The following is a 22,933-nucleotide window of genomic DNA, read 5'->3' as shown; positions in this document are numbered from 1 at the left end:
ACATATTAAAAAGTTGAAAAGAATTTATTTTAAATCACAAAATGCTATAAAATGCATGGATAACTGAAGCAGTGTACCAATGAAATCCCAAAAAGAAAACATGAAAATAACAGGCTGCCACATAAACCAGAAGTACAATTAAATACAAATTAGTGTGTTAAATCATTTAGACTGTTTAATTGCTTGAACAGAAAGGTACATGTTGCTTTCTGTTGCACACTAGATACTTTTGCTGTTCAGCTTCACTTTGGTTTATATTACATACTTTCTGTTTCACTACTCAAAATTACACATTTTTCTTGGTACATGTAAGAATATGGGAACATACGTAGATGCTGGGCTGGTATTAGCTCTTGCATAATGTATAAGATGCAACAATTTAAGTTTTATGCAGTAGTTTATTTCAACATTCAAAGACTTTCACTGTGAAACAGGTGCAGGAGTTGCTCGACTAATGGTCCATATGCTTGATAAGACTCCATAAATTGACTGTATATTGACATATAAAATGTGGAGTATTTTTTTTTTTTTTTTTTTAGATGAGTGAGAAATAAAACAAAGTTAACAAATTGCGCTGCTACTGCCCTGTATTTTCTAGACAGGCCTCTAAGTCCTAAATAAAAGTCAGGGACATAAATGGCTGTATGAGAAAAACTAAAAAACTTACTTCCGAGGACTAAGAAAATTGTGGTCCAGTAAATAACGAACCAACAAAAACAGTTTTTTTTATGTTTTATAATATTTGTTGATTCTAGGCTCAGTGAATAATAAAGATTTGTATTTGTTTTCCAAACAATTTAAATGACATAACTCCATTATTTCTTTGTATTTACTCATACTTTTGATTTACTAGAATCCTATTAACGACATCTGTTATCTTCAGGAATATCTGTTGTAAAGTCATGAAAATGTTTTACAAAAAAAGAAAACACATTATTTACACTTTCCCAAATCTTTCAGCACGTTTCAACTTCTTTGCCTGTAGAGAAATAAAAATACACACTATTTCTTTATCTTTACTTTTCGAAACCATGGTCTCAAACTACACTGATGCAATATAACAGATCACTCATTTCAACCAAGTCAAACAATACCAAACATGCAAAGAATAAAAAAAAGAATGATACAGCAAATTACCTCGACGTCATCTGCACCAGCTGAACCTGCATTTGTTAAGATCCCGAACCTCTCCTTCCTTTTTTTCAGCTTTTCATCCTCCTCAATCTGGAAAAACATGAGGTCACTTTAATGACAGAGGCAGAAAAATTATGTAAACAACCAACTGTAGAAGTATAATGACAACATAAAAGAGTAGTTACATGAATATCTCCATATACTTGTGTAAAACAACACAAGCTCATAGTCACCTTTTGTGAAATGGATGAAACGTTCATGCCAAATCTCTCTGCTCTCTTCTTCAGCTGATCGATACTGACCTTAGGGAGACATTTAAACAAACCTTGACTGATTCATGAAAAGCAAAAGAAATGCAAAAGCTAAATCAGTGGTTCCTACAGTGGGGGGTGGGGGGCAGGACCCTTAGGGGGGCATGGAGCTATTACAAGGGGGTCGCGAGGCATGCTTGAGCACACACACAAGTGGGTAGAATGGTGGGGGTGGAGGTTTGGGAACCACTGAATTAAATGATGGACAAACAGTTTTTGCAACACTTACAGAAGCTTTGCCGGTTGCCACAAGACCTGTTTGGGAGAGAGATGAATGGCATTGTGGAGTGAAAAACAAGTGAAACCATTATAATGTATATTGCTGCTTTTGCTTCAATCAAACACAGAGTAAGTCTGGTAAAGGAAAGTGTAACTACAGACCTGGAGAGGGGCTGGAAGCATTGCTAGGTAAGCCAAACCTGAACAAAAGAAGCAGAATATGTCATCATGGCTATAAACACTCATTTCATCAGAATCTAGCAGGCCAAAATGTGAGGCTGGAAAATGGTGGCACTCCCCTGAGTCAGGAGTGCATCGCTGATCCAACTAAAGGGGTTCAAATACCTAAGGGTCTTGCTCATGAGTGAGGGTGAACTGCTTTGTGTGAGTTAGGATGCCTCCTGTGTGCCTCCATTTGGGAGGCACCCATATCACATCTGGCTAATGAATGCATCAGGGTCTATCAGGAGGAGAGGGAAAACACTGCTAGAGAAAGGGACATTTGGTCTTTCTGGCTTAGCCACTATGAACTGTCCCTGGATAAGTGGCAGAAAATGGATACAGGGATGGAGAGATGTAGGGACTCACCACAGTAACTAGTGATTTAGCATGGTGGATTTTGTTGCAAATATTATACACACAACTCCTGTAAAATCCTAAAGTATGTAAATTTAGTAAAAACTTTTAATTACAGGATACAAGTTTACCATGTTCATGAATGTTCAGATGATCAGATCAGATTAACTAAACTGCAGCAACTCTTCAGCACATAGTGGCATTGTCCTTACTGTTACAAATGACAGTTAAAAACTGTGGTAATAAAATACAACTAATAATAATCCAGAATTATCCTTTAAAAGGCACTCAGACAAGGCTTACCTTGCTGCACGCATGGCCCTTTTGCTTTCAGCTGTTGCAGGCAAGTTGAAACGTTCAGCTCTCTTTTGTAATCTCTTTAAAAAAAAAAAAAATAAAAAAAAAAAATATATATATATATATATATATATATATACATATATACACACAGCACTATATACGCAGTTGCAGAAAGAAAGTGCATGGGTTCTGATAATGAATGCAAATGTTTACTTCACTGGCAGATGAGGGAGGACTTATTTTCACCACCTTCTTTTCAACAGGTCTGAAATAAAAAAAAGGTGAACAACCAAAGATTCTTTAGTGGTGAAAGCAACATTTTGAGCCCATGTTTATAATCTGGGGCTTACCATGTGAGACAGTTCCACACCAAATGTGATGATCAATAACACCCTCTATGTGAAACACCATATGCTAATGGGGCAATTCTGTTTACCTTAGCTTAGCATAAAAACTGGTAGTAGGGGGAAAAGGCTAGTCGGGCTTGATTAAAATTTCAAAAATATGCCTTTCAGCACCTCTTAAACTCTTTATTTAAAATGTTCCAGTTCACATGTTTGTTAAAAACTACCATGTGTAAAGTAAATGAAAATTAACTTACATCTCACACTCAGCAGATTGAGAATTCTTGTCAACTTTGACATCGTCAGCACTCTCAGCCTTGGTGAAATCCTAAATGGAAAAAGAAAATAGTCATCATTCCTTCCCAAGTTGGGCTAATCAGGTCTGAAGGATCGATGCGAAAAAGGATACATCATGACTAATGAACAAACACATTACCTCTGTATCCTCTGCCAGCACATCATCAACGTCCACATCTTCCTCTATTGTTTCTATTATCGGATAAATACATTTCCCACCACCAGGGAGCACAAAGAAACACAGTCAGTCAGAGATATCTGCAGTTTTGTTGCAATAAGTAATGCAACACAATACACGCCTCGTTATTAACCATCAAGAACTAAGAGCAGCTGTGTTTGGAAACACCTCATTTTGACCACAACAAGAATTACTTCACATGTTCACTTAGTGTGAAGTGAGTCACAGTGTGTAGAGCATTTTCCTCACCATGCTCCTCCAGGTAGGCTTGTAGTCGTGCAATGAGCTCTCCTTTGTTTCCCTTGGTCTCCAGACCTCGGGCATCACACTCCTGCCTCAGTTCAGCAAGCTGAAACATAAACAGTGGTTTTAATTTAATAAGCACCAACTATCCACTTTGCCTCTCTGTCAACATTTTTGTTTGTTGGTGATATTGGTGTGTGTTACATATAAACAGAACAATTGGATGAAACCATAGTTTTGGTTTTGACAGAAAAGTCAAAGTCACTTCTCTGGCCATATGAAGGAGAAACATAAGCCACACATGGGAAACTAACAGGAAAATGAGAAACAAAAAGAAACTAACAGCAGTAAACACTGCAAGGTAATTTAACCTGATTGCTGTGGTCACATTTCCCATTTTCTAGGTATTGGCAAGATAGAATGAATTATGGTATTAGTATATATATAGTAATATGCCTTACATACAAATATATTATTACTATCAAAGCAGTCTCAACCAACAACCCGTCATGTTGAGCATACTGACAATGCTGTTTTATAGAATGATGAATCTGGCATTAAACAACCATCTGCTGTAAACAGATTTTAAGAAAATTTCATTCACGGCACAGATGATTTCAGGTTGAGTGGGAAAACACTTTCAATCATAAAAGCACCAAGAGCAACAAGTCTGAGTAAAAATGCTACATCACTATTTTTAGTAATATGTCATTGAAATATACACACTGGCGACAAATGATAGGATACCCCCGAATGAATGAATGGAATGTGAATGTTTCCATACAAGTGCACTGCATGGAAGAACTGATGGTGTCCCAGCGGTATTCTAAGACATTTTATGTTGGTTTTTCCCTTCATTTCTACGTTACCCTTTCTGTACATATTCAGCCCTACCCACGCTGTCTCCATTTCATTCAAACCAGTTAAAGTCTAACACCGGAAACAAAGTGAACTCGACAACTCGCTGAAAAGTTGTGTATCTACAACATGCTCGATGGTTTTGTAGTTAGAGAAGTCCAAACACCAAAGCCTGTGTAACAACTCAAATGTGAGATAGACGCTGGTTTCGCGGGCTGATTGATCGAGGTCACTACAGCGAAGAACAGAGAATACGGTAGATACATGTTACGTGTAGCACCAGGAGCAACATTCACATGTTTTAGTGAGTATTACACTCTTTTGCAAACTTAATTATCTACTAACCTGTTTTTATTTAATTTAACCTAACGCTAGCTCAGTTAGCGTCAACCTGAACGAACAACGTGAACTCACTCCGGGTATGACTCTTGTATAACTTACATTTTATCTTCATGCTGTTCGCCTATCCCTAACCCGGGTCTTTAGTGTAGCAACTACCAACATTCAAAACGCATCCGTTAATTATAAACCCAGCTAATGTTACTAAAAAAGTGTATTTTTATGTCACTACCAACCTTCAACTTATGCAGTTCCACCACTTCAGCCATCTTTCTTTGTTGATGTACCACTTCCTCCAATCAAACCGGAGCTGCTCGTCTTCTGAAAAGCTCTAACTGCCAGCGCCGCCTGCAGGACAGATCCCCAAACTGCAGGATAGATACCCACACTGCAGGATAGACAGCGACACTGCAGGACAGGTCACCACACTGTAGGACAGACCCCCACACTGGAGGACAGGCCCCTCAAACTGCAGAACAGGTCCTTCACACTACAGGACAGACCAACAGCCTGCAGGGCAGCCCCTTCAAACTGTAGGAAAGACCCCCACACTGCAGGACAGCCCCTTCACACTGCAGGACAGACCCTCAAACTGCAGGACAGCCCCACACACTACAGGACAGGCCCCACACTGCAGGACAGGCTGCCACAGTGCAGATAGGTCCCCACACTGCAGGATAGACAGCAATGCTGCAGGACAGGTCACCACACTGCAGGACACACACCCACACTGCAGACAGGTTGCCACACTGCAGACAGGCCACCACACTGCAGGACAGGCCATTAAACTACAGGACAGGCTACCAGATTGCAGAACAGACTGCCACACTGCAGGACAGACTCCAACGCTGCAGCAGAAACTGCCACACTATAGGAAAGACCCCTGAACTGCAGGACAGACCGCAACACTGCAGGACAGGTCGCTTGGTTTAGAAACCCCCACACTGTAAAACAACCAAATGTTCCTCTGTATTATAGTTAGACTACTTAATTCATGTCTTATCTATATCTTATTCATTGTCATCATTCATGCAGTAATGTGGAAGAAGAATTTTACTTTTGTAGTTTGGGATTAATTATTAACAACTGAACCTTACTGAAAAGAATAGTGTAAATGTATTTCCTAAAAATGTATCACAAAAAAGAAAAGAAAAAAAACAGAATAGAAGAAGGTAGCTAAATGGACTGCCTTTTTGTTGCTAGGCAACAAGGCGCTAAACATAACCCACATGATCAACATGCTGAAATCCTATACAATAGATGATGGTGTATCTGGATATTTTAATGTGCTTTTTCTTAGTTCTTTGGGGGTTATGAAATTAAGTATTATGTAATACGAGTCCTTGACTATTTAGTTCAGATTTTGGTAATAGCTGATTATTAAAAAATAAAATAAACAGCTTTTTGAATAGTAGCTGTTACAAAAATGAGAAAATGAGGAAAAATATGTACACAATGTTCAGAAAAGGAGTGGGTAGAAGTAAAAACCTATGAAATCCCACCCCAAAATACAGTACCTATATAGTACTGTGAGTATGTAGCTGTTTCCCAGCTGTCCATACTAGCAAATCTAACACATGCTGATAACTGTAATATTTTATTTCAATTTGCTCAATGAACAAATTATAAAAATGGCAGGATGCTAACAACTGGAGGTTGTTAGCTTTGGAGTCAGATAAGCTAGCTGTTTCCCCCATTTCCAGTCATCAGGCTACGCTGAGCTAATGAGCTACTGACTGTAGCATAAATAGACAGGTATGATTAAGATGAAATATTTCACATGCTTCCATATATGCTGTGAATGCTGGCATTTTTTTAAAAAGACGTTTATACAGTGTCACAGGCATATGATTTGGAGAAAATCTTTCAACAAAGTGACTTTATAGTTCTGGGAGTAAGACAACAAAGCCGGATGAATTTAGGGAGTCACAAGTTCTTGAGTAATCCTTATTAACATTGCATTTCTCCCATTCCTTTCTTCACGCGACCTCTCTTAGCGGTATGTGTGATCTGTTGTTCTAATGACAGAAAATGACACTACATTTTCAGACACTACAACTGATATAATTTCTCCAAATATACAACACTTTTCCTGTTGAGTCAACAACATGGATTTGATGGCAAATAATAGTCAGTAGCAAAGTGAATTTCAGCGTAAATCCACACATAATTAAAAATAATTGGAGACAATCCAAAATCGGTCAATAATAGAGAATAGTAGAAATTTAGAAGACCTTTCAGATTGTATCTAAAAGCACATATTTTGTAGAATTGGCACCCATGATTGAAATATCACACTTCTGCATTGTACCAACAACCTAATATCATTTTAGGTATCCCTGGGAGGGAAATTCAGGTTGCATTTACATGAGTACTTATTATATAATTAGATCATTAATAGCAATATTACTGGGGAAGCAAGCTTGAGCAAAACTACTACTTTTAATTAGAGTTTTTTAATTAAATTAAAAGTGCAATTAAAATCTTTTTTCAATGCATTTTATAATTTAGTCATTAATTAAGACACAACATATGTTTTTGGACTACAAATTGTAATCCCCTTTAAAATGAAGTATAATAAAATAATATTAGGGTATATTAAAGTAAATACACTGTTGCACTCTACATTTAGTTTTGCAGGCTTTTTATTTAAAAATGATTTAATTATTTCAGTTTATGCATACTTGAGCCTTGTCTTGTGATCAAATCTATTATCATGTGGAATTTTCCCTTTTTTTTGTGGTGCTTCTGTATATGCAACTATAATCCCAGACGCATGGTTTTATTGTAAATACATAAATCACAATCAGGCCAGGTGGCCCTAAATCTAACTGAAGGAGGGGCGGGCTGCAGGGCCTTTCTTCTACTATTATAGCATGTGAGGTCAAACATGAGAAGCTTTATAAAGTCAGTTTTCTGTTGCTTGCTGCTCCCAAAAGGGATTCCTCTTAAAGAGAAGGTGCATTAACAATGCGGCTATCTGTTGGGCTGTTGGTGCTGCTGGCAGTGGTTTCATACACTGTTGCAAGTAAGTACAGAAAATGCTTTGTAAACAGAGAATTTTAGTTAAAAAGGGTGATAAAAAAACAAGGCACAAATGGCTACCAGAAAGCAAGAGCATTCAGATTAGCTTTCAACAGCTGAGGCTTTTTACAAACTTAAAGATGGTAAATGTCAATAATCAGAGTAACCAGTATGAGTGGAGGAAGTATTCACATCATTTATTTGAAGAAAAGTAGCTGTACTGCTAATGAAAGTACTCCATTACAAGCAAATGTGCTCATTTTAACAAGTAAATCACAAGTAAATTTATTTAAGTCTTAGGGTTAGGTAATGTAAGTATCACAAGTAAAAGTACTGACAGTGCTTATAGTAGCTAAGTGTTGTATTGCAGTGATTTAATACTGATGCATTAATGTGTAAACTGCATTTTAATGCAATTCACGGTGGAGTGAATTTAAACTGTTTTATAAACTATAAAGAAAGTACAAGTATAGTAGTAGTGCGGTACAAATACAAGTTGTTCAAATGTGTTACAGTGCTAGTGTTACACTTTGTACAATTATAGTCTTTAATTTCAGTTTTTTCATCATCATTGTTTAAGTAATTGTTTCAAACCTTTACTTTAGGAATATTGACAACATTGGCATATTATTTAGCATGGTAATTGTTATATAGTTTTAGAATTATTTTTTACCATATGAAAATGAGACAACCATGCTTTAATTCCAATGAAGCTACTGTGCCTTTACATTGCATTCATTTACATTGCAGTATACTATTGAAAGATAAAAAAAAAAAAGTTAAAAATGCTTTCATGGGAAAATAATAAATCAAATCAAATCATAATCAAATTAACTCTTATGTTTTCTAGTAAGCTGTGTTATATTTCAGCATCTCCAACATGGAGACAAGTGTTGTGGTGTGTGTATCAGTGTCTTAGAATAACAGTAACAACAGTGTCTGGATTTAAAACTTTTTCTGATGACCTCTTTAGTCAAGCATGCATGAATGTCAGTGACAGAGATTTTGACCTTTGTGAATCAAATCACCCACTATTTATGTTAACCCTTTATTTGTTGTTGTAAAAATTCCTCTTATTCACATTGAGCGTATATTCTGTGGAATATGAACAGATAAAACAATTGCAGCATTTGCTCTTTAAGAAATACTCCCATTTACTCACTCCACTGTTTTGAACAATGTAACATTACAGAAATTAGTTGATTTAATACCTGTCTAAGGATCTGGACCCAGGAATGGTGGTAAAGTTCCTGTTATTATTCACCATTCAAGCTGTATCACCAGGAAACTGCAATGAAGCCATCCATGAGCAGAGTGAAATAGGAGAGCGATTACTCTGAAATCATCCTGGCTGAATTTATAATCACATCCAAAGGTCTGATTCATCTAACAGCTCTGTTACCTGTCATTGTGGTTGAACTAGTACTTGAACTTTATTGAGATTTAATCCAAATTCAGAACTTTTACACTGTTAATCTGTGATGAACATGCACAAACGTTCATACACTCAGCTGAGCATCACATGAGAGGGATTTGGAGGACTTGAAATTAATATTGGCAAGGATGCCCACTAATTTGGGCATTTTGTATTTCAAACACAGCATCTTAAATTGTACAGTAGTTTCCCTGAAGACAAATTTCAAATTTTTGCATGTTTGTTTGACCTGCTGTGCACTGACTAAAATACTCTCTAAGTTTAGGTTGGAATTAATGTAATTAATTAATGTAGCAATTGGAAACTCTCTCTTTCCCTTATAGCCTAATTATTAGCAAACTACAGTGGTCTTTTCAGGAAACATTTTGGAAATTATTATGAAATTTATGGACTATTGAAAGGCAGCATTACTGAAAAAAAGAACAGCAAAGTCTTTTTCATATTTCAGAACACAAAAAGCGTTTCACTCGCTATCCATCATGGAACACTAAGATGTACCCAATCTGGAAAGATGGAGACCCACAGTACAAAGACGCCTGGAAAGGTATGCATGTTGAAATAAAACTGTAATAACCCAAGACTTACTGGTTTATGCCATACTTCTTTTTTGGCATTTTGGCCTTTTTAGTAGTGATAGTGATAACAGAAGTGCTGAGGGGATTATTAAATCTCTAAGCCACCAGACCCTCTAACATCCAAATACTTTAGTCTTCTGAAAATAAAAACAAAATGTATGAATTATGTATTTACTCTGTTGATCATTAAACATATTTAGAGGACCCAGAGACATGCACTGTTTGTGTTTCTTGCTACAGGTGGAAAGGTGTCCTTTAATGTGGGGAATGATTCACCGACTCTGACTGGAGCCAAAGTGACCTTCACCATTGACCTTGAGTTCCCACACAACCAAAAGGTCCAGCCTAATGGAGAAGTTGTTTGGGCTGAAGACTGCATTGTCAATAGTAAAGCATCAAGTACAAACTTACACACAATGGCGACATGCCATGTACACACTGGGCAAAATATGCACTACCAACACAGGCTGACCTAGCTCTCTTTCATTTTAGCACTACCATGAGGTTGGCAGGTGTGAATTTTTGAGTGAAATATTTCAGAACTATTGGATGGATCAGCATGTAATTTGGTATAAATATTCATGGTGCCCAAAGGTGACCCCCTGACTTTTCCTTTATTGCTACCAAGCAGTCAAATGCTCTGCTAATAAAGGATCTCTTATTCTACTAATAGCATAGGTACAGCACTTGATGCAGACATGCTGACATTTATGCAGTATGCTGCAACCTCTCTAGAGGGAACATTTGCAAACACAAAAACAGAAAGAAGTACTGATAAATATAGAAAGTAAAAAAACATATAATTCAATTACAATACATTGATGTGGTTAATAGCAACAAACTCATCAAATTTTAGTTTACTGTATGTAAGAGAAATATAATAAAACTGTGTAACATATAACACACACATATTAACACATTAGTCTTGTTTAAATCTCTTTCTCCCCATCTCAAACAACCAATCTGTTCTTGCCCTTTTACAGGAACTAAGTACCATAAATCTGAGCCAGTATATCCAACACAGAACACAGACTGGGAAACTGTGTTCCCTGATGGCACACCAGTTAAGGATGACAAGAAGCCAAGCTATGTGTTTGTCTGGAAGACTTGGGGTGAGTGGAGCTGTTGTTTTAAATCACAAATATGATATGACCTGAAATGATAGAATATCATCAGATCACTTCAGTCCATGTTTTGACTTTTGGTCTTCAGACCATAAAGTGTCAACTGATTTAGTGTCACGTTCTGAATTTCCCTTCAGGGATTAATGAAGTTTATTTCATCTCATTAAGAAGTGAAAATAATTATTAGCAGTGTAATGTTTATCTCTCATTTGATAGTTGCACTCAGGATAACCTTTATATCCTTTCCAATCAAACATGCTGTGCCCCTGTACACACCATACAGAAGACTTAGCATTTTACAATGAAACAACATTCTTACGATGCATTACAGTGAAAGCAGTTATCCATAGTTGTGCCGAAGAGACAGTGGTAACTCACCAGGATCTGGATGTTCATTTTGCAGGTCAGTACTGGCAGGTGGCAGACGGCCCCTCCTCCTCCCTGACCATCGGTACGGATGACATCCCATTGGGCTCCTACACCATGGACATTGTTATCTACCACTACCGGAGCAAGGAGAAGTTCATTCCTTTAGGATATGCCTCCACTCAGTTCTCCATCACAGGTTAGTTAGGAACTGTATAAATATGATCGAATGTATAAGGGGGCATGTTTTATTTGTTAAAAAAGCAAGACAGTTCCCAGAATTATTCATATTTCTATGGACCCCACCCTTGAGAAAGAAGAACACAATAACCTGTCCAATGTGTGGAACACATTATACATAGCACAGTTAGACTGCATTGTCTAATTATAACATCCATCCATCCAGCCATTATCTATACCTGCGTATTCCTAACCAGGGTCACTTGGATCTGCTGGAGTCTATCCCAGCTGTCCTTTGGGTACAGCCTGGACAGGTCACCAGTCCATTGCAGGGCTATATACAGACACACAGAAACAAACAACCACACACACTCACATTCACTCCTATGGGCAATTTTAGAGTCACCAATCAACCTGACATACATGTTTTTGGACTGTGGGAGGAAACCAGAGTACCCGGAGTAAACCCACGTGAGCATGGGGAGAACATGGGTCCCTGATTGATGGGATGCGAACCCGAGACCTTCTTGCTGTGAGGCAACAGTGCTAACCACTCATCCACCATGCTGCCCCCTAATTAAAACATGGAACACTTAAACAATGAATAGGGATGATTAACATTAATAATAATAATATGCATTAAATAAATCAGCATTATTAGGCACTAACTGAAACACACAAAGCAGAAGCACATCCATAAAGGCCAACTTTTTGATGGAATAGTTTGGATCTCTTTTTAATGTAGATAATAAAGTTCACAAGGAGGGATGAAAAAAGGAAAAATAAGCTCTCCACATCATTCAAACACCCTATAAAATTATGTATATTGTAAAATCCAATTGTCCATATATTTGGTGTTCTCCTCAGATCAAATTCCCTTTGCTGTTTCCCTGGACCAAGTGAACGACATTGTGGCAGGGGACATGCGCTTCATCCAGAATAGAGCGATTGCCTTCACCATCACCCTCCATGACCCCAGCAAGTACCTCAGCAACGCAGATATCACTTTTAACTGGGACTTTGGGGATGAAAGTGGAGCCCTCATATCCAGAGAATTGACTGTCACTCACACCTACATTAGCTCTGGCTCATTTAAGCCTCAAGTGGTGATCCAGGCAGTCATCCCAGATAAGGCCTGTGACCCACCAGCTGATACCCCAACCAAAGCCCCTGGTCCACATATTGATCAGGGTACCACAGGTAATGCACACATTTTATAGAGTTCACCCTAACACCACTGTACAAAGACAGAAGAAGAGCGGAAGGAAGGGCCCTACATTTTTAGCAGTGGTTAAGTTTAAGGCATAATTTGGCATTTCAGGAAGTACACTTAGAATGATTGACTTTTTTAAGCTAAGAGTTATATAAGAAGATATAAACCACTCCCATCTCTAACAAATTTGGCCTACAAGCACCTCTAAAGCTTGCTTGCTGATTTATGCAATATCTCTTTTATTGAGTTACTGCTCTGGCCAATTAATAGTGCAGCAGAGGTAGATTAAATATACGAGATATAACAATTTAATTCATTTTGATTTTGTTGAACAGAACCAGGTTAGCTGTTTCCACCTGGTTCCTGTCTTTGTGCAAAGCTACAGCTGTAGTGTAGCCTAGTCCAACAACCTCTTCTATGTGCAGTTAAAGCCCCTGCTCTGGCATCTGCTCTGCCTCTACTGGTTTCCACCACGGCAACTGGTTTGAATGCTAACATGGTTCCTTCGGACACAGAGGAGGACAACACTGAAGATGAAGCCTCCACTGCCACCACTACTCAACATGTCCAGGAATCACCCACAGTGACCAAGACACCCTCTCCAGTCAACCATGACATGCCAGCTGAGAGTAAGTAATTCTACCACTCTATCACTTATTCAAGCCCCAGCAGAGATAGTATCTGCAAAAACATCAATGTGTCTTGTTAACGGGCACAATACTGATCTCCTAGCAACTGCCAGATGAACTAGATAAAAGTCTCAGCCAAGTTCCTAAAATGTAAATCTGATGCAAATTTTTGAAGAAGCACTATCAAATATGCAAGTTTATTCTACAGTGAGCAAGTGCGCTCTGTGGTTGTTCGTTCAAATTCGGATAGTTCATGCTGATTAAGAGCAATCAGCTCAGCTTTTCTTATTTCATTTGATTTTTGTATGCATCTACAAAACACACCCATCCAAGGAAATACATATTAATGTGACCTATTATGCTTATTTCCAACATGGTCTCAAATGTTAAATGACAATGTGGACCCTCAGAAGCATGCCATTGATGTTTCTGAAAACGTGATGCAGCTTCAGTTGTTGTACCCAGAAGTACACACAGGCCATAGTGACACACTTTTTAATTCATCACTGCCAAGATGAGTCCAGGGAGACACATTACATAGCTGTAATGATTAGTCAGTTAGTTGAATGAAATTAAATATTTGAATAATTATTTGTCATTAATTTATGCAAAAATTTAATAATTAACAAAACAACATATGTATTTTATATATATTTTATATGGACTAATTAAAGTACTCAGAGGAGTACTTATCAGTGATGACACAAAAAGTTTCTTATTTGGAATGTCAGAGCTCTGTTAACAGTGTACTAATCCTGGTCTTCACCAGGTGCAAAGCGAGCAGTGATCCTGACAGGCCAAGCAACAGTGGTGGTCATTAAGAAGAATGCTGATGATAAACCTGATGATGACTGTGTGATTTATCGGTATGGCTCCTTCTGCACCGGCATTGAAGTGTTTGGTGAGTTATATTTTATTAGTGCTACATTTATTAAAATGTAAAATAAAAAATATCTTCATTGTCACTCCTTTTCCCTGTGTTTCTCATCTTTGCTTTCAGAGGGCATTGAAAAAATAGAGATAGTACAAATGGACAATACTGTCATTGCAACACCCATAATGGATAAAAATATTTTGGATATCACTGTTACCTGCCAGGGAAGGTAAAAGCTTCTACAATATACTTTCTTAAATAATCTAAAAGTTATTTCCTTTAACAGTATTTTACTGTTCAATGGAGCATCTTCTCCATCCTTCTCTAGCCTTCCTAAAGAGGTGTGTAGTGTGATCCTGGATGCAGAGTGCTTGAGGCCGATTCACACAGTGTGCAACATGGTGCAGCCCTCCAAAGAGTGCCAACTGGTGCTACATCACTTTTTCAATGACTCTGGTGTCTACTGCATCAATGTGTCCATGGTCAATGATATCAGTCTAGCTGTCACAAGTGCCAAATTCAGTGTCAACATGGGTATGCAGCATTAGCACCACACAGCCGCCTGCAAATGTAGCTGTTTGGTCTGGCAATACATGCCTGTTTTAACCTTTCTTTCTTACAGGTTCTGTGTCCTCTTCAACCACAGTTGCCATATTGTTGGGTGTAGTAGTTCTGGTTCTAGTATTAGGAATAATGGCATATTCCTACAAGTAAGTAACCTGATTTGTCTGGTGAATATCAATTTTCAGGGATAAGACTGAGAAAAATGAGTATTTGCGTTATTGTCAGTCTCATGAAAAAACAAAATCAATGAATTGATCCTACTAAATATTAAATATTATGTGTGTATCCTGGTGCTGAATACTTGCTAGAGCTCAAAATGTATATTAATACGCAGATGAAAAGCCTGTTTTAAAGAAGTTTTTAGTTTTTAGTTTGTTCTCACCTCTCTCATAACATTGTTTTGACAACTCAAAAGCTCTAAAGCACTCTACACTACTTGCCCAGAACCTAATGTCAGAAAGACAAAGTTACCAACTAGCATTTAGCAGCAGATACTTTCCCCAGGAGTTGACAGAATAAAACAAAGTCAAAAGGAGAGTGAACATTAGTGAAAATACATTAACTGATCATGGGCATTACTTTAAAAGAATCCCCCCTACTGCTGGATACGTAAATAACAAGTTTTTCTATCCATATAAAAATTTCCACACTTGCCCCTCCGGGTAACCTTTTTCTCATTCAAATGTGGGTCCTCTACCAGAGGTCTGGGAGCTTGAACGTTCTGTGCAGTATGTTAGCTCTTCCTAGGATTGCTATCTTCTGGACAGAGATTTTAGATGTTGTTTCTGGGATCCTTTGGAGCCACTCTGCCAGTTTAGGGGGACACAGCCCAGAGTGTTCCGATTACCTCAGGGACCACTGTTGCCTTCACCTTCCACATCTTTTCCATCTTTTCCTTTAGTCCTTTCTTGAGTTTCTCATGTTCCTCATTTGTTCCTCTGATGTTGCTATCACTTGGGATTGCTACATCTATCACTACGACCTTGTTCTCCTGTTTGTCCGCCACTACTATGTCCAATCAATTAAATATTACCAGTTTGTCAGTGTGTATCTGGACGTCCCACAGGATCTTAGCTTAGTCATTCTTAACCACCTTTGGGGGTGTTTCCCAGAAGTTTGTGTACACTATGCCTGGCATGGCATTCCATGTATGCCCTGCCTGCTAGCATCTTACATCCTGCTGTTATGTACTGGTTTGTCTCAGCCGCCTCTTTGCATGGCCTGCACCTGGGGTCCTGCCTCATGTGGTAGACCCCAACCTCTAGAGAACTTGTTCTCCTTGATCTCCCTATTCTCAGCTCTTCAATGAATTTTTTGTTCTTGGTCCAGTAGCCCACTTCTCGTCAAAATGTTCTGGTTCCACAACACCTGGCTCAGACCTTGTTGATCCAGGCAACATCTGAGCCAACGTGATGCTCTCCACTGTTCAGAGGAGACTACGCAAGCCAGGCCATCAAGATTGAATTGCGAAAAAGAAACCATTACTTCAGAAGAACAACCAGTGAAAGAGACTTGTGTGGGCTAAGAAACACGAGGAATGGACAATAGATCAGTGGAAAACGGTCCTTTAGTCTGATGAATCCAAATGTGGGATTTTTGGTTCTAACCGCTGTCTTTGTTAGACATATAGAGGATGAACAGACGGTTCCTGAATGTGTGGCTCCTACTGTTAAATCATGGAGGAAGATGTATGTTGGTGTGGGGGTTCTTTGCTGGTGATACTGTTGTTGACTTTGTCAAAATTGAGAGCACACTTAATCAGCATGGCTACCACAGCATTTTGCAGCAACATGCTATCCTATCTGGTTTGCATTTAGTGGGACCATTGTTTTTGTTCCACCAGGACAATGACCCCAAACACACCTCTTGGTTATGTAAGAACTATTTGTCCAAGAAAGAGAGTGATGGAGTGCTGCATCAAATGACCTGTCCTTCATAGTCACCAAATCCAAATCCATGTGAGATGGTTTAGGATGAGTTGGATGAGAGTGAAGGCAAAGCAGCCAACAAGTGAATTCTCAGCACCTCTGAGAATTCCTTCAAGATTGTTGGAAAACCATTCCAGGTGACTACTCCATGAGGGTGACTGATAGAATGCCAAGAGTGTGCAAAGCTGTTATCAAAGCAGAAGGTGGATACTTAGCAGAAGCGAAAATATAAAACATATTCTGGGTTATTTAATAAGTATAATAATATACAAAGGTATATATAACTGCCATTTAGTGGCAGCTAGTTATGAACACACCATTGACATATTCTAATCATTTTATTTGATAGTGTACAGATAAGCAAATATTAAGAATACTTAGTACTTTCTAGCAAATAGTAGTAATCCTTATTTACACATATAGCAATTACAGAGGAACATTATTATTCATTTGGAGGTATGCTTCTCTAAATCAACTTAATGTATGTGTAATAATCATTCTTCTCGGCTCAGTTTCTATCAAGTCTTGAGGGAAATATCTTGCTACTAAACACACCACTGCTTTTACTAGTCAGTCTGATTGTGAATGTCTTCAGTTCAGTGCTGAGCAGGTAGTGCAGTTTGGGTTTTTAGAGCTTTTTCTCTGAAAACAGCTGCTGCCAAATATGATGCTAAGAGAGCAGTGAACAACTGAACAATAAGCTGAAGATATATAGTAAACAACCTGTTTGCATTATGTGCTTCGCTCACTAGGCACTTCTTGTCCTACCATCCTCTGAAGGAAGACCTCATTGAGTCTGGAGGTCCACAGCTTGGCCAAGACCACAGCTGCTCTGGAGCCTCGATCTTGTGGAACCTCTTGAACAGACGAGGAACCACTGATAACTGCCCTCTGTTGCAGGACAAGCCAGTCTGAACCATCCAGCCTTACACATCCAAATACAAAACCAAGCAACATCTGATTTACATGTTACAAGCACCTGAGATACCTTTTTATACATTTTTACCTGTTTTCTAAAAGACAAATTTCATGACTATGTAACATTTAAATAAAAAATAAATTACCAGACTTATTCCCTGAACTTTTGTAGTAAAGGACTATGCTTTCTTTTGGCCAAAACTCTGTTTTTCCAATAAACTTTGCTTAAAATAATTGAGTATTATTGCTTTACTAATTCACATTTATAACAGTATGAAGCAGCTACACTGATAGTGTGGTTGAGCTTCTCAAGGGAACACTAAAGCTTTGAGACACAAAGCTGTTGGATCCTCCTGAAACACCCTGATGCTGAACTCATCCATGTTTTAGTAAATAAGTACTCCTAAGTTACCTAGGTTAGGAGCCAAGACAAATAAAAATGATCAGTAGTAACCAGACTGATGTTCAGACATTTTGTTGAGGATTATTGTCACAAACCATGTATGTGAACTGTGATTAGAAACAATACTGCTTTCAAGCTCAGTTGAGAGATTAATATATAATATTTCCTGTTCATAATTATATATGAACAAAAGACAAACCACTTCACATATCACAGGAATTTTATTTCAAACGGAGCCAAACTTGACATTTTTGAGATTTTTATTCTGGACAGTCAAATTGATAAACACTTTTGGAATGCATTCAAAAACACATTGGAGCTATTTCTTGTTTAGTGCCTTCATGTCCCTTTAATACTCCTCTCCTTCCTCCTCTCCCTCTCCCTCAATCGAATCGACTCCAACCTCCTCATAATCCTTCTCCAGAGCAGCCATGTCCTCTCTGGCCTCAGAGAATTCTCCCTCCTCCATACCCTCACCCACATACCAGTGAACAAATGCACGTTTAGCGTACATCAGATCAAATTTGTGGTCAAGCCGAGCCCAGGCCTCTGCAATAGCAGTGGTGTTGCTCAACATGCACACAGCCCTCTGGACCTTGGCCAGGTCTCCACCAGGAACTACAGTGGGAGGCTGGTAGTTGATGCCAACCTTGAAACCAGTGGGGCACCAATCCACAAACTGGATGGTGCGCTTTGTTTTGATGGTGGCAATGGCTGCATTCACATCTTTGGGCACCACATCACCACGGAACAGCAGGCAGCAAGCCATGTACTTGCCATGGCGAGGGTCACATTTCACCATCTGATTGGCTGGCTCAAAGCATGCATTTGTGATCTCAGCCACTGAGAGCTGCTCATGGTAAGCTTTCTCAGCAGAGATGACAGGGGCATAGGTGGCCAGTGGGAAGTGGATACGGGGATATGGCACCAAGTTGGTCTGGAACTCTGTCAGATCAACATTGAGGGCACCATCGAAACGAAGGGAAGCAGTGATGGAGGACACAATCTGACTGATCAACCTGTTCAGGTTGGTGTAGGTAGGACGCTCAATATCGAGGTTCCTACGGCAAATATCATATATGGCCTCATTATCTACCATGAAGGCACAGTCAGAGTGCTCTAGGGTGGTGTGGGTGGTCAGGATGGAGTTGTAGGGCTCCACCACAGCAGTAGATACTTGGGGAGCTGGGTAGATGGAGAACTCCAGCTTGGACTTCTTGCCATAGTCGACAGAGAGACGTTCCATCAGCAGGGAGGTAAAGCCAGAGCCAGTGCCACCTCCGAAGCTGTGGAAAACCAGGAAGCCCTGAAGACCAGTGCATTGGTCAGCCTGAGGACAGACAGACAGAGACACTGAGCAAATCTATCAGACAGCGATTCAGTTTGATATTTTAGTTTAAATTAGGAACAGTCCCCTTCTGATAGTTACCCACCAGTTTGCGGATCCTGTCCAGCACCAGGTCAATGATTTCTTTGCCGATGGTGTAGTGTCCACGGGCGTAGTTGTTGGCAGCATCCTCCTTACCGGTGATCAGCTGCTCAGGGTGGAACAACTGGCGGTAGGTCCCAGTGCGCACCTCATCTGAAGACACAGGGAAAATCAGAAATGACTCAAGGGTTTGAATAAACTAAATCAAGAGGCAACTTTATATTTCTGAAAGTTTACCGATGACCGTGGGCTCCAGGTCCACAAAAACAGCTCTGGGAACATGCTTTCCAGCTCCAGTCTCACTGAAGAAGGTGTTGAAGGAATCATCTCCTCCTCCAAGAGTCTTGTCACTGGGCATCTGTCCATCCGGCTGGATCCCATGTTCCAGGCAGTAAAGCTCCCAGCAGGCATTGCCAATCTGGACACCAGCCTGACCGACGTGGATGGAGATACACTCACGCTGTGGAAACAAGAAACAAAAAGAATAATTTTTCTGTGTGCATTTATTTTTAATTCCCTATCTAAACACATATGGACACAGCTGGTTTTTACTTGAAATCTACAACAAAAATTTGAATATGCATGCATCTCTAAAGAGCCTGCTCCCCCTATCTGAGATGGACAGGAAATACAGCAAGAGGCACCTCCCTGCACCACAATCTGCAGGGGACAGAAATGCCTGACAGCCCCCACAGAGCAAGGATATTGCTCCCATCTTTCCTCCAGGATTTTTTTTGTCTTTTTTTTATCTCACTCTCTCCCCTCTGTAACAAGCATAAGCGTGAATGCAAACATAAGCCTGAATGCAAATTAATTTGCATGTGCACGTGTTTACGCTATTGGTCTGGAATATTCCACTTGCTCTGGTGCCTGGTTAATGCACAATCATAGCAAATGCTTGGGAAAAACATTTTAATCATCCCTCAGTCAAAAATATGTATGATATATTAGAATTAGAATATAGAAGGATGAATACAACCCTAATCCAATTATTAGTTCAGATGAAATCAATTTAAAGATCTATTTTAACTATATATAAATGATGTTATGTTTAAACCAGAAGCAGTGTGCTGGATTTTTTTTCTTTAATTAAGTTTGAGATTTTAAATACTTCTGCTGTATCTTATTAATTAAAAAAGATAGCTCCAATCTCCATCCATCCCCACCCAACCCACCCCTTCCTGCCCTGACACGGGGTTTGTAAAGTGTCTGATTTTAATGTCCAAAATAAACTCAAAACAAAAGCCAAGGCAAATGAAGTTATATTGCTGCTTTATCAAGAAAAACAGATGTCCCCTCCTCACTGTTTGTTACTGAATGCTGCCAGTGCATTGTTCTCATCTCTACACAATGATGCCACTGCTGCAGACCAATCTGTACATTAGCAGCAAAATTAGTGCTGGATTTTAATAAGTAAACACAGATAGAAAAGGCGTGGGTTTGTTAAAATACAGAGGTTTCTCTTAAGCTGGAAAAGCCGACATCGCCTTAACAACATTTACTGCTTAAATCCCTCTATTTCTACCTCCCCATAGTGATTTCAGACAGGCAGCAAGAGGAAATGCACTTACCATGTTGTCGTTTGAGGTTTAAAGAGGGAGAGGAGAAGGAGAAGATGTGAAACAAAGGCTTTTTTTAAAAAACGGTGTCTTAGCGTCGCGTGTTGTACCCAACGGGGTCGATGCAACAACTGCTGAATGAGAGGGCGGCGCTAGCACATTTATACACGCAGGGCAGTGGATTTGCTCCTGTGCAAAAAAAAAAAAAACCTGCTTTTACTGCCACCATTTGCCTATGCTGCTCAAAACCTACCTAGACTCTTAATTCTGATTCCAAACGTAAATAAAATCATCATGATTTTAAAACCCTGTTAAATGTTAAATGTGGTTGAAGTTGCTAAGGGGTTGCTGGTTGGTTGTATTTGGGATTTTAGAAATATTGGAATAATGAGATGCCAGTGATTTTCTTTCAGCGGTGTGATTTGCTGCAATATAGTTTATTTATTTATTAGCTGAGCAGACATTTTAGGTATTTTTGTTAAAGCAAAACAAATTTCTTATTTATTCTGAGGAACAGACATCTGTTCTTTAGGTGTGGCAAACTACAAATCAATAGGACAGTCATGTTTTTGAAATGGTTATATGTTAGCATATACTGTATAAACATCTGTGACACTCCTTGCATCCTTGCACCTGACACATTATAAATGATGCAATGTCTATTCTGTCGCACAAGATGCTTGTGTCTCACTCCAGCAGATATAATCCAGGCGTTCATGTTGCTGAGGCCTGCCATGGTATCCGCCCGGCAGGCCAGTTCTTCATCTCTCCTCCCTCTTTGTCCTAGATTCTCTGCAATGATGTCATTCAGTGGGCCGATCACGTGGCTCCGTGTCTGCCTGTCTCTCTGTGCCTCCGCTGTTTAGCTGGATTGACGTTGGGGTGTGTTTCCAATGGTTCTGTCCAGTTTGAAGATACAGGATATGTCATTGGCCAAATTGAAGTTTATGTGCCATAGTGGCTGGGAAATATGTGCGTTGGCCGTAGTCTTCAGATCTGGGTTTGTGCAGTTACAGCCTTAACACCCTGCCCTTTAAGCTGTTTGCATGCCTGAGCCTTTAGAAAAGAGGCTTGCATACCGCTGATGGCATAATCACTACATTCCCAGCCTTCACAAAATCCTTTTAACACTGTGTTTTTTTTTTGTCAGAGCTCTCTCCATCATTTGGGAATAATCACATATTCAGCAAGAAAGTAAGGATGTATGATTTACAGCCAGCCTCTATGGTTGCTGTACTCAATGTAGACTGCAGGGGATGAAAGAGAAAGTCAGGAAGCAGCCATGGCGCTTGGCCAGCACTTCTTGAGGAAAAATTGTCCACCCCCCCTCCTCTACCGCAGCAGCTGTGAGACAGGGAGGGCCAGAGCAGCTGCTCACCAAGAGGAGAGAGGGAGGATGGGAATGCTGGAGAGATGGGAGTGGTCTTTAATGGCATTAGGGTGACTGCACTGCATCCTACAAAAACAGAATATGATACCCAACAAAGTGACAAAGCATATTTTCCATCTGTCACAGCAAAATCCATGTACTGAATTTTTGGACCATGTGATGAATTTAGAATGCTGTGGTATATCATTTTTTAGAATGATAAGACACTGACATATGTTGAGCTTTAGCTGCTGCAGGTTTTTGACATTGATTTTGACTGGTGCTGAGGTTGCAAGGGTGTGGCACAACCTGTCAGGAAATCTGGAATGAAAAATGTTTTGTCCTTGTTCTACAAATCAAAAAGACACATCTTAGCTGCCACTGAACTATACTGATTTATACTTAATATGCAGATATAATGAAAAATAATAATTTAACAGCAACTATCATTCAGTGACATTAATAACTAATGAATTTGGCCTTTATTCGATATTTTTGATATTTTTAACTTAAACAGACACTGAGACACGCCCATGCCTGCACA

General features: G+C 39.3%; 3 protein-coding genes across 3 annotated transcripts; 1 reads left to right on the top strand and 2 right to left on the bottom strand.

Annotated features, from left to right (window-relative positions):
• Positions 1 to 5: 5 nt before the first annotated feature.
• On the bottom strand, positions 6 to 5,129 carry sarnp (SAP domain containing ribonucleoprotein). Its single transcript, XM_026333642.1, has 11 exons — positions 5,036 to 5,129; positions 3,609 to 3,708; positions 3,321 to 3,373; positions 3,142 to 3,212; positions 2,754 to 2,805; positions 2,544 to 2,617; positions 1,827 to 1,864; positions 1,675 to 1,700; positions 1,368 to 1,436; positions 1,138 to 1,224; positions 6 to 979 (listed from the first exon to the last, which is right to left on the bottom strand). The coding sequence occupies exons 1-11, from the start codon at positions 5,066 to 5,068 to the stop codon at positions 938 to 940; spliced, it is 645 nt and encodes a 214-aa protein (XP_026189427.1). The 5' UTR covers positions 5,069 to 5,129; the 3' UTR covers positions 6 to 937.
• A 2,640-nt stretch (positions 5,130 to 7,769) lies between these two features.
• pmelb (premelanosome protein b) lies at positions 7,770 to 17,626 on the top strand. Its single transcript, XM_026331716.1, has 11 exons — positions 7,770 to 7,827; positions 9,707 to 9,802; positions 10,074 to 10,220; positions 10,817 to 10,945; positions 11,361 to 11,522; positions 12,371 to 12,703; positions 14,115 to 14,246; positions 14,346 to 14,448; positions 14,548 to 14,753; positions 14,842 to 14,929; positions 17,464 to 17,626. Exons 1-11 carry the CDS (start codon positions 7,770 to 7,772, stop codon positions 17,624 to 17,626), a joined length of 1,617 nt encoding a protein of 538 aa, XP_026187501.1.
• Positions 17,627 to 18,234: 608 nt separating this feature from the next.
• LOC113145251 (tubulin alpha-1B chain-like) lies at positions 18,235 to 21,172 on the bottom strand. The gene is made up of 4 exons (XM_026331717.1): positions 21,033 to 21,172; positions 19,699 to 19,921; positions 19,466 to 19,614; positions 18,235 to 19,362 (listed from the first exon to the last, which is right to left on the bottom strand). Exons 1-4 carry the CDS (start codon positions 21,033 to 21,035, stop codon positions 18,382 to 18,384), a joined length of 1,356 nt encoding a protein of 451 aa, XP_026187502.1. The 5' UTR covers positions 21,036 to 21,172; the 3' UTR covers positions 18,235 to 18,381.
• Positions 21,173 to 22,933: the final 1,761 nt, after the last annotated feature.

The sequence above is a fragment of the Mastacembelus armatus genome, chromosome 7 (genome assembly GCF_900324485.2).
Source record: "Mastacembelus armatus chromosome 7, fMasArm1.2, whole genome shotgun sequence".
Lineage (NCBI taxonomy): Eukaryota > Metazoa > Chordata > Actinopteri > Synbranchiformes > Mastacembelidae > Mastacembelus > Mastacembelus armatus.
Note: the sequence above shows the minus strand (reverse complement) of the source record. Positions and strands in the feature narration are given on the sequence as shown.

Coding starts and splice junctions, on each gene's coding strand:
- sarnp (XM_026333642.1), bottom strand. CDS start 5,068: ATGGCTGAAGTGGTGGAACTGCATAAGTTGAAG. Junction 2,806..3,141: donor CAATCTGCTGAGTGTGAGAT/GTAAGTTAATTT, acceptor TTTTTATTTCAG/ACCTGTTGAAAAGAAGGTGG. Junction 1,701..1,826: donor TGCTTCCAGCCCCTCTCCAG/GTCTGTAGTTAC, acceptor TCTCCCAAACAG/GTCTTGTGGCAACCGGCAAA.
- pmelb (XM_026331716.1), top strand. CDS start 7,770: ATGCGGCTATCTGTTGGGCTGTTGGTGCTGCTGGCAGTGGTTTCATAC. Junction 10,946..11,360: donor GTTTGTCTGGAAGACTTGGG/GTGAGTGGAGCT, acceptor TTCATTTTGCAG/GTCAGTACTGGCAGGTGGCA. Junction 14,754..14,841: donor CAAATTCAGTGTCAACATGG/GTATGCAGCATT, acceptor TCTTTCTTACAG/GTTCTGTGTCCTCTTCAACC.
- LOC113145251 (XM_026331717.1), bottom strand. Junction 19,615..19,698: donor CCTGGAGCCCACGGTCATCG/GTAAACTTTCAG, acceptor CTGTGTCTTCAG/ATGAGGTGCGCACTGGGACC. Junction 19,363..19,465: donor TGGACAGGATCCGCAAACTG/GTGGGTAACTAT, acceptor GTCTGTCCTCAG/GCTGACCAATGCACTGGTCT.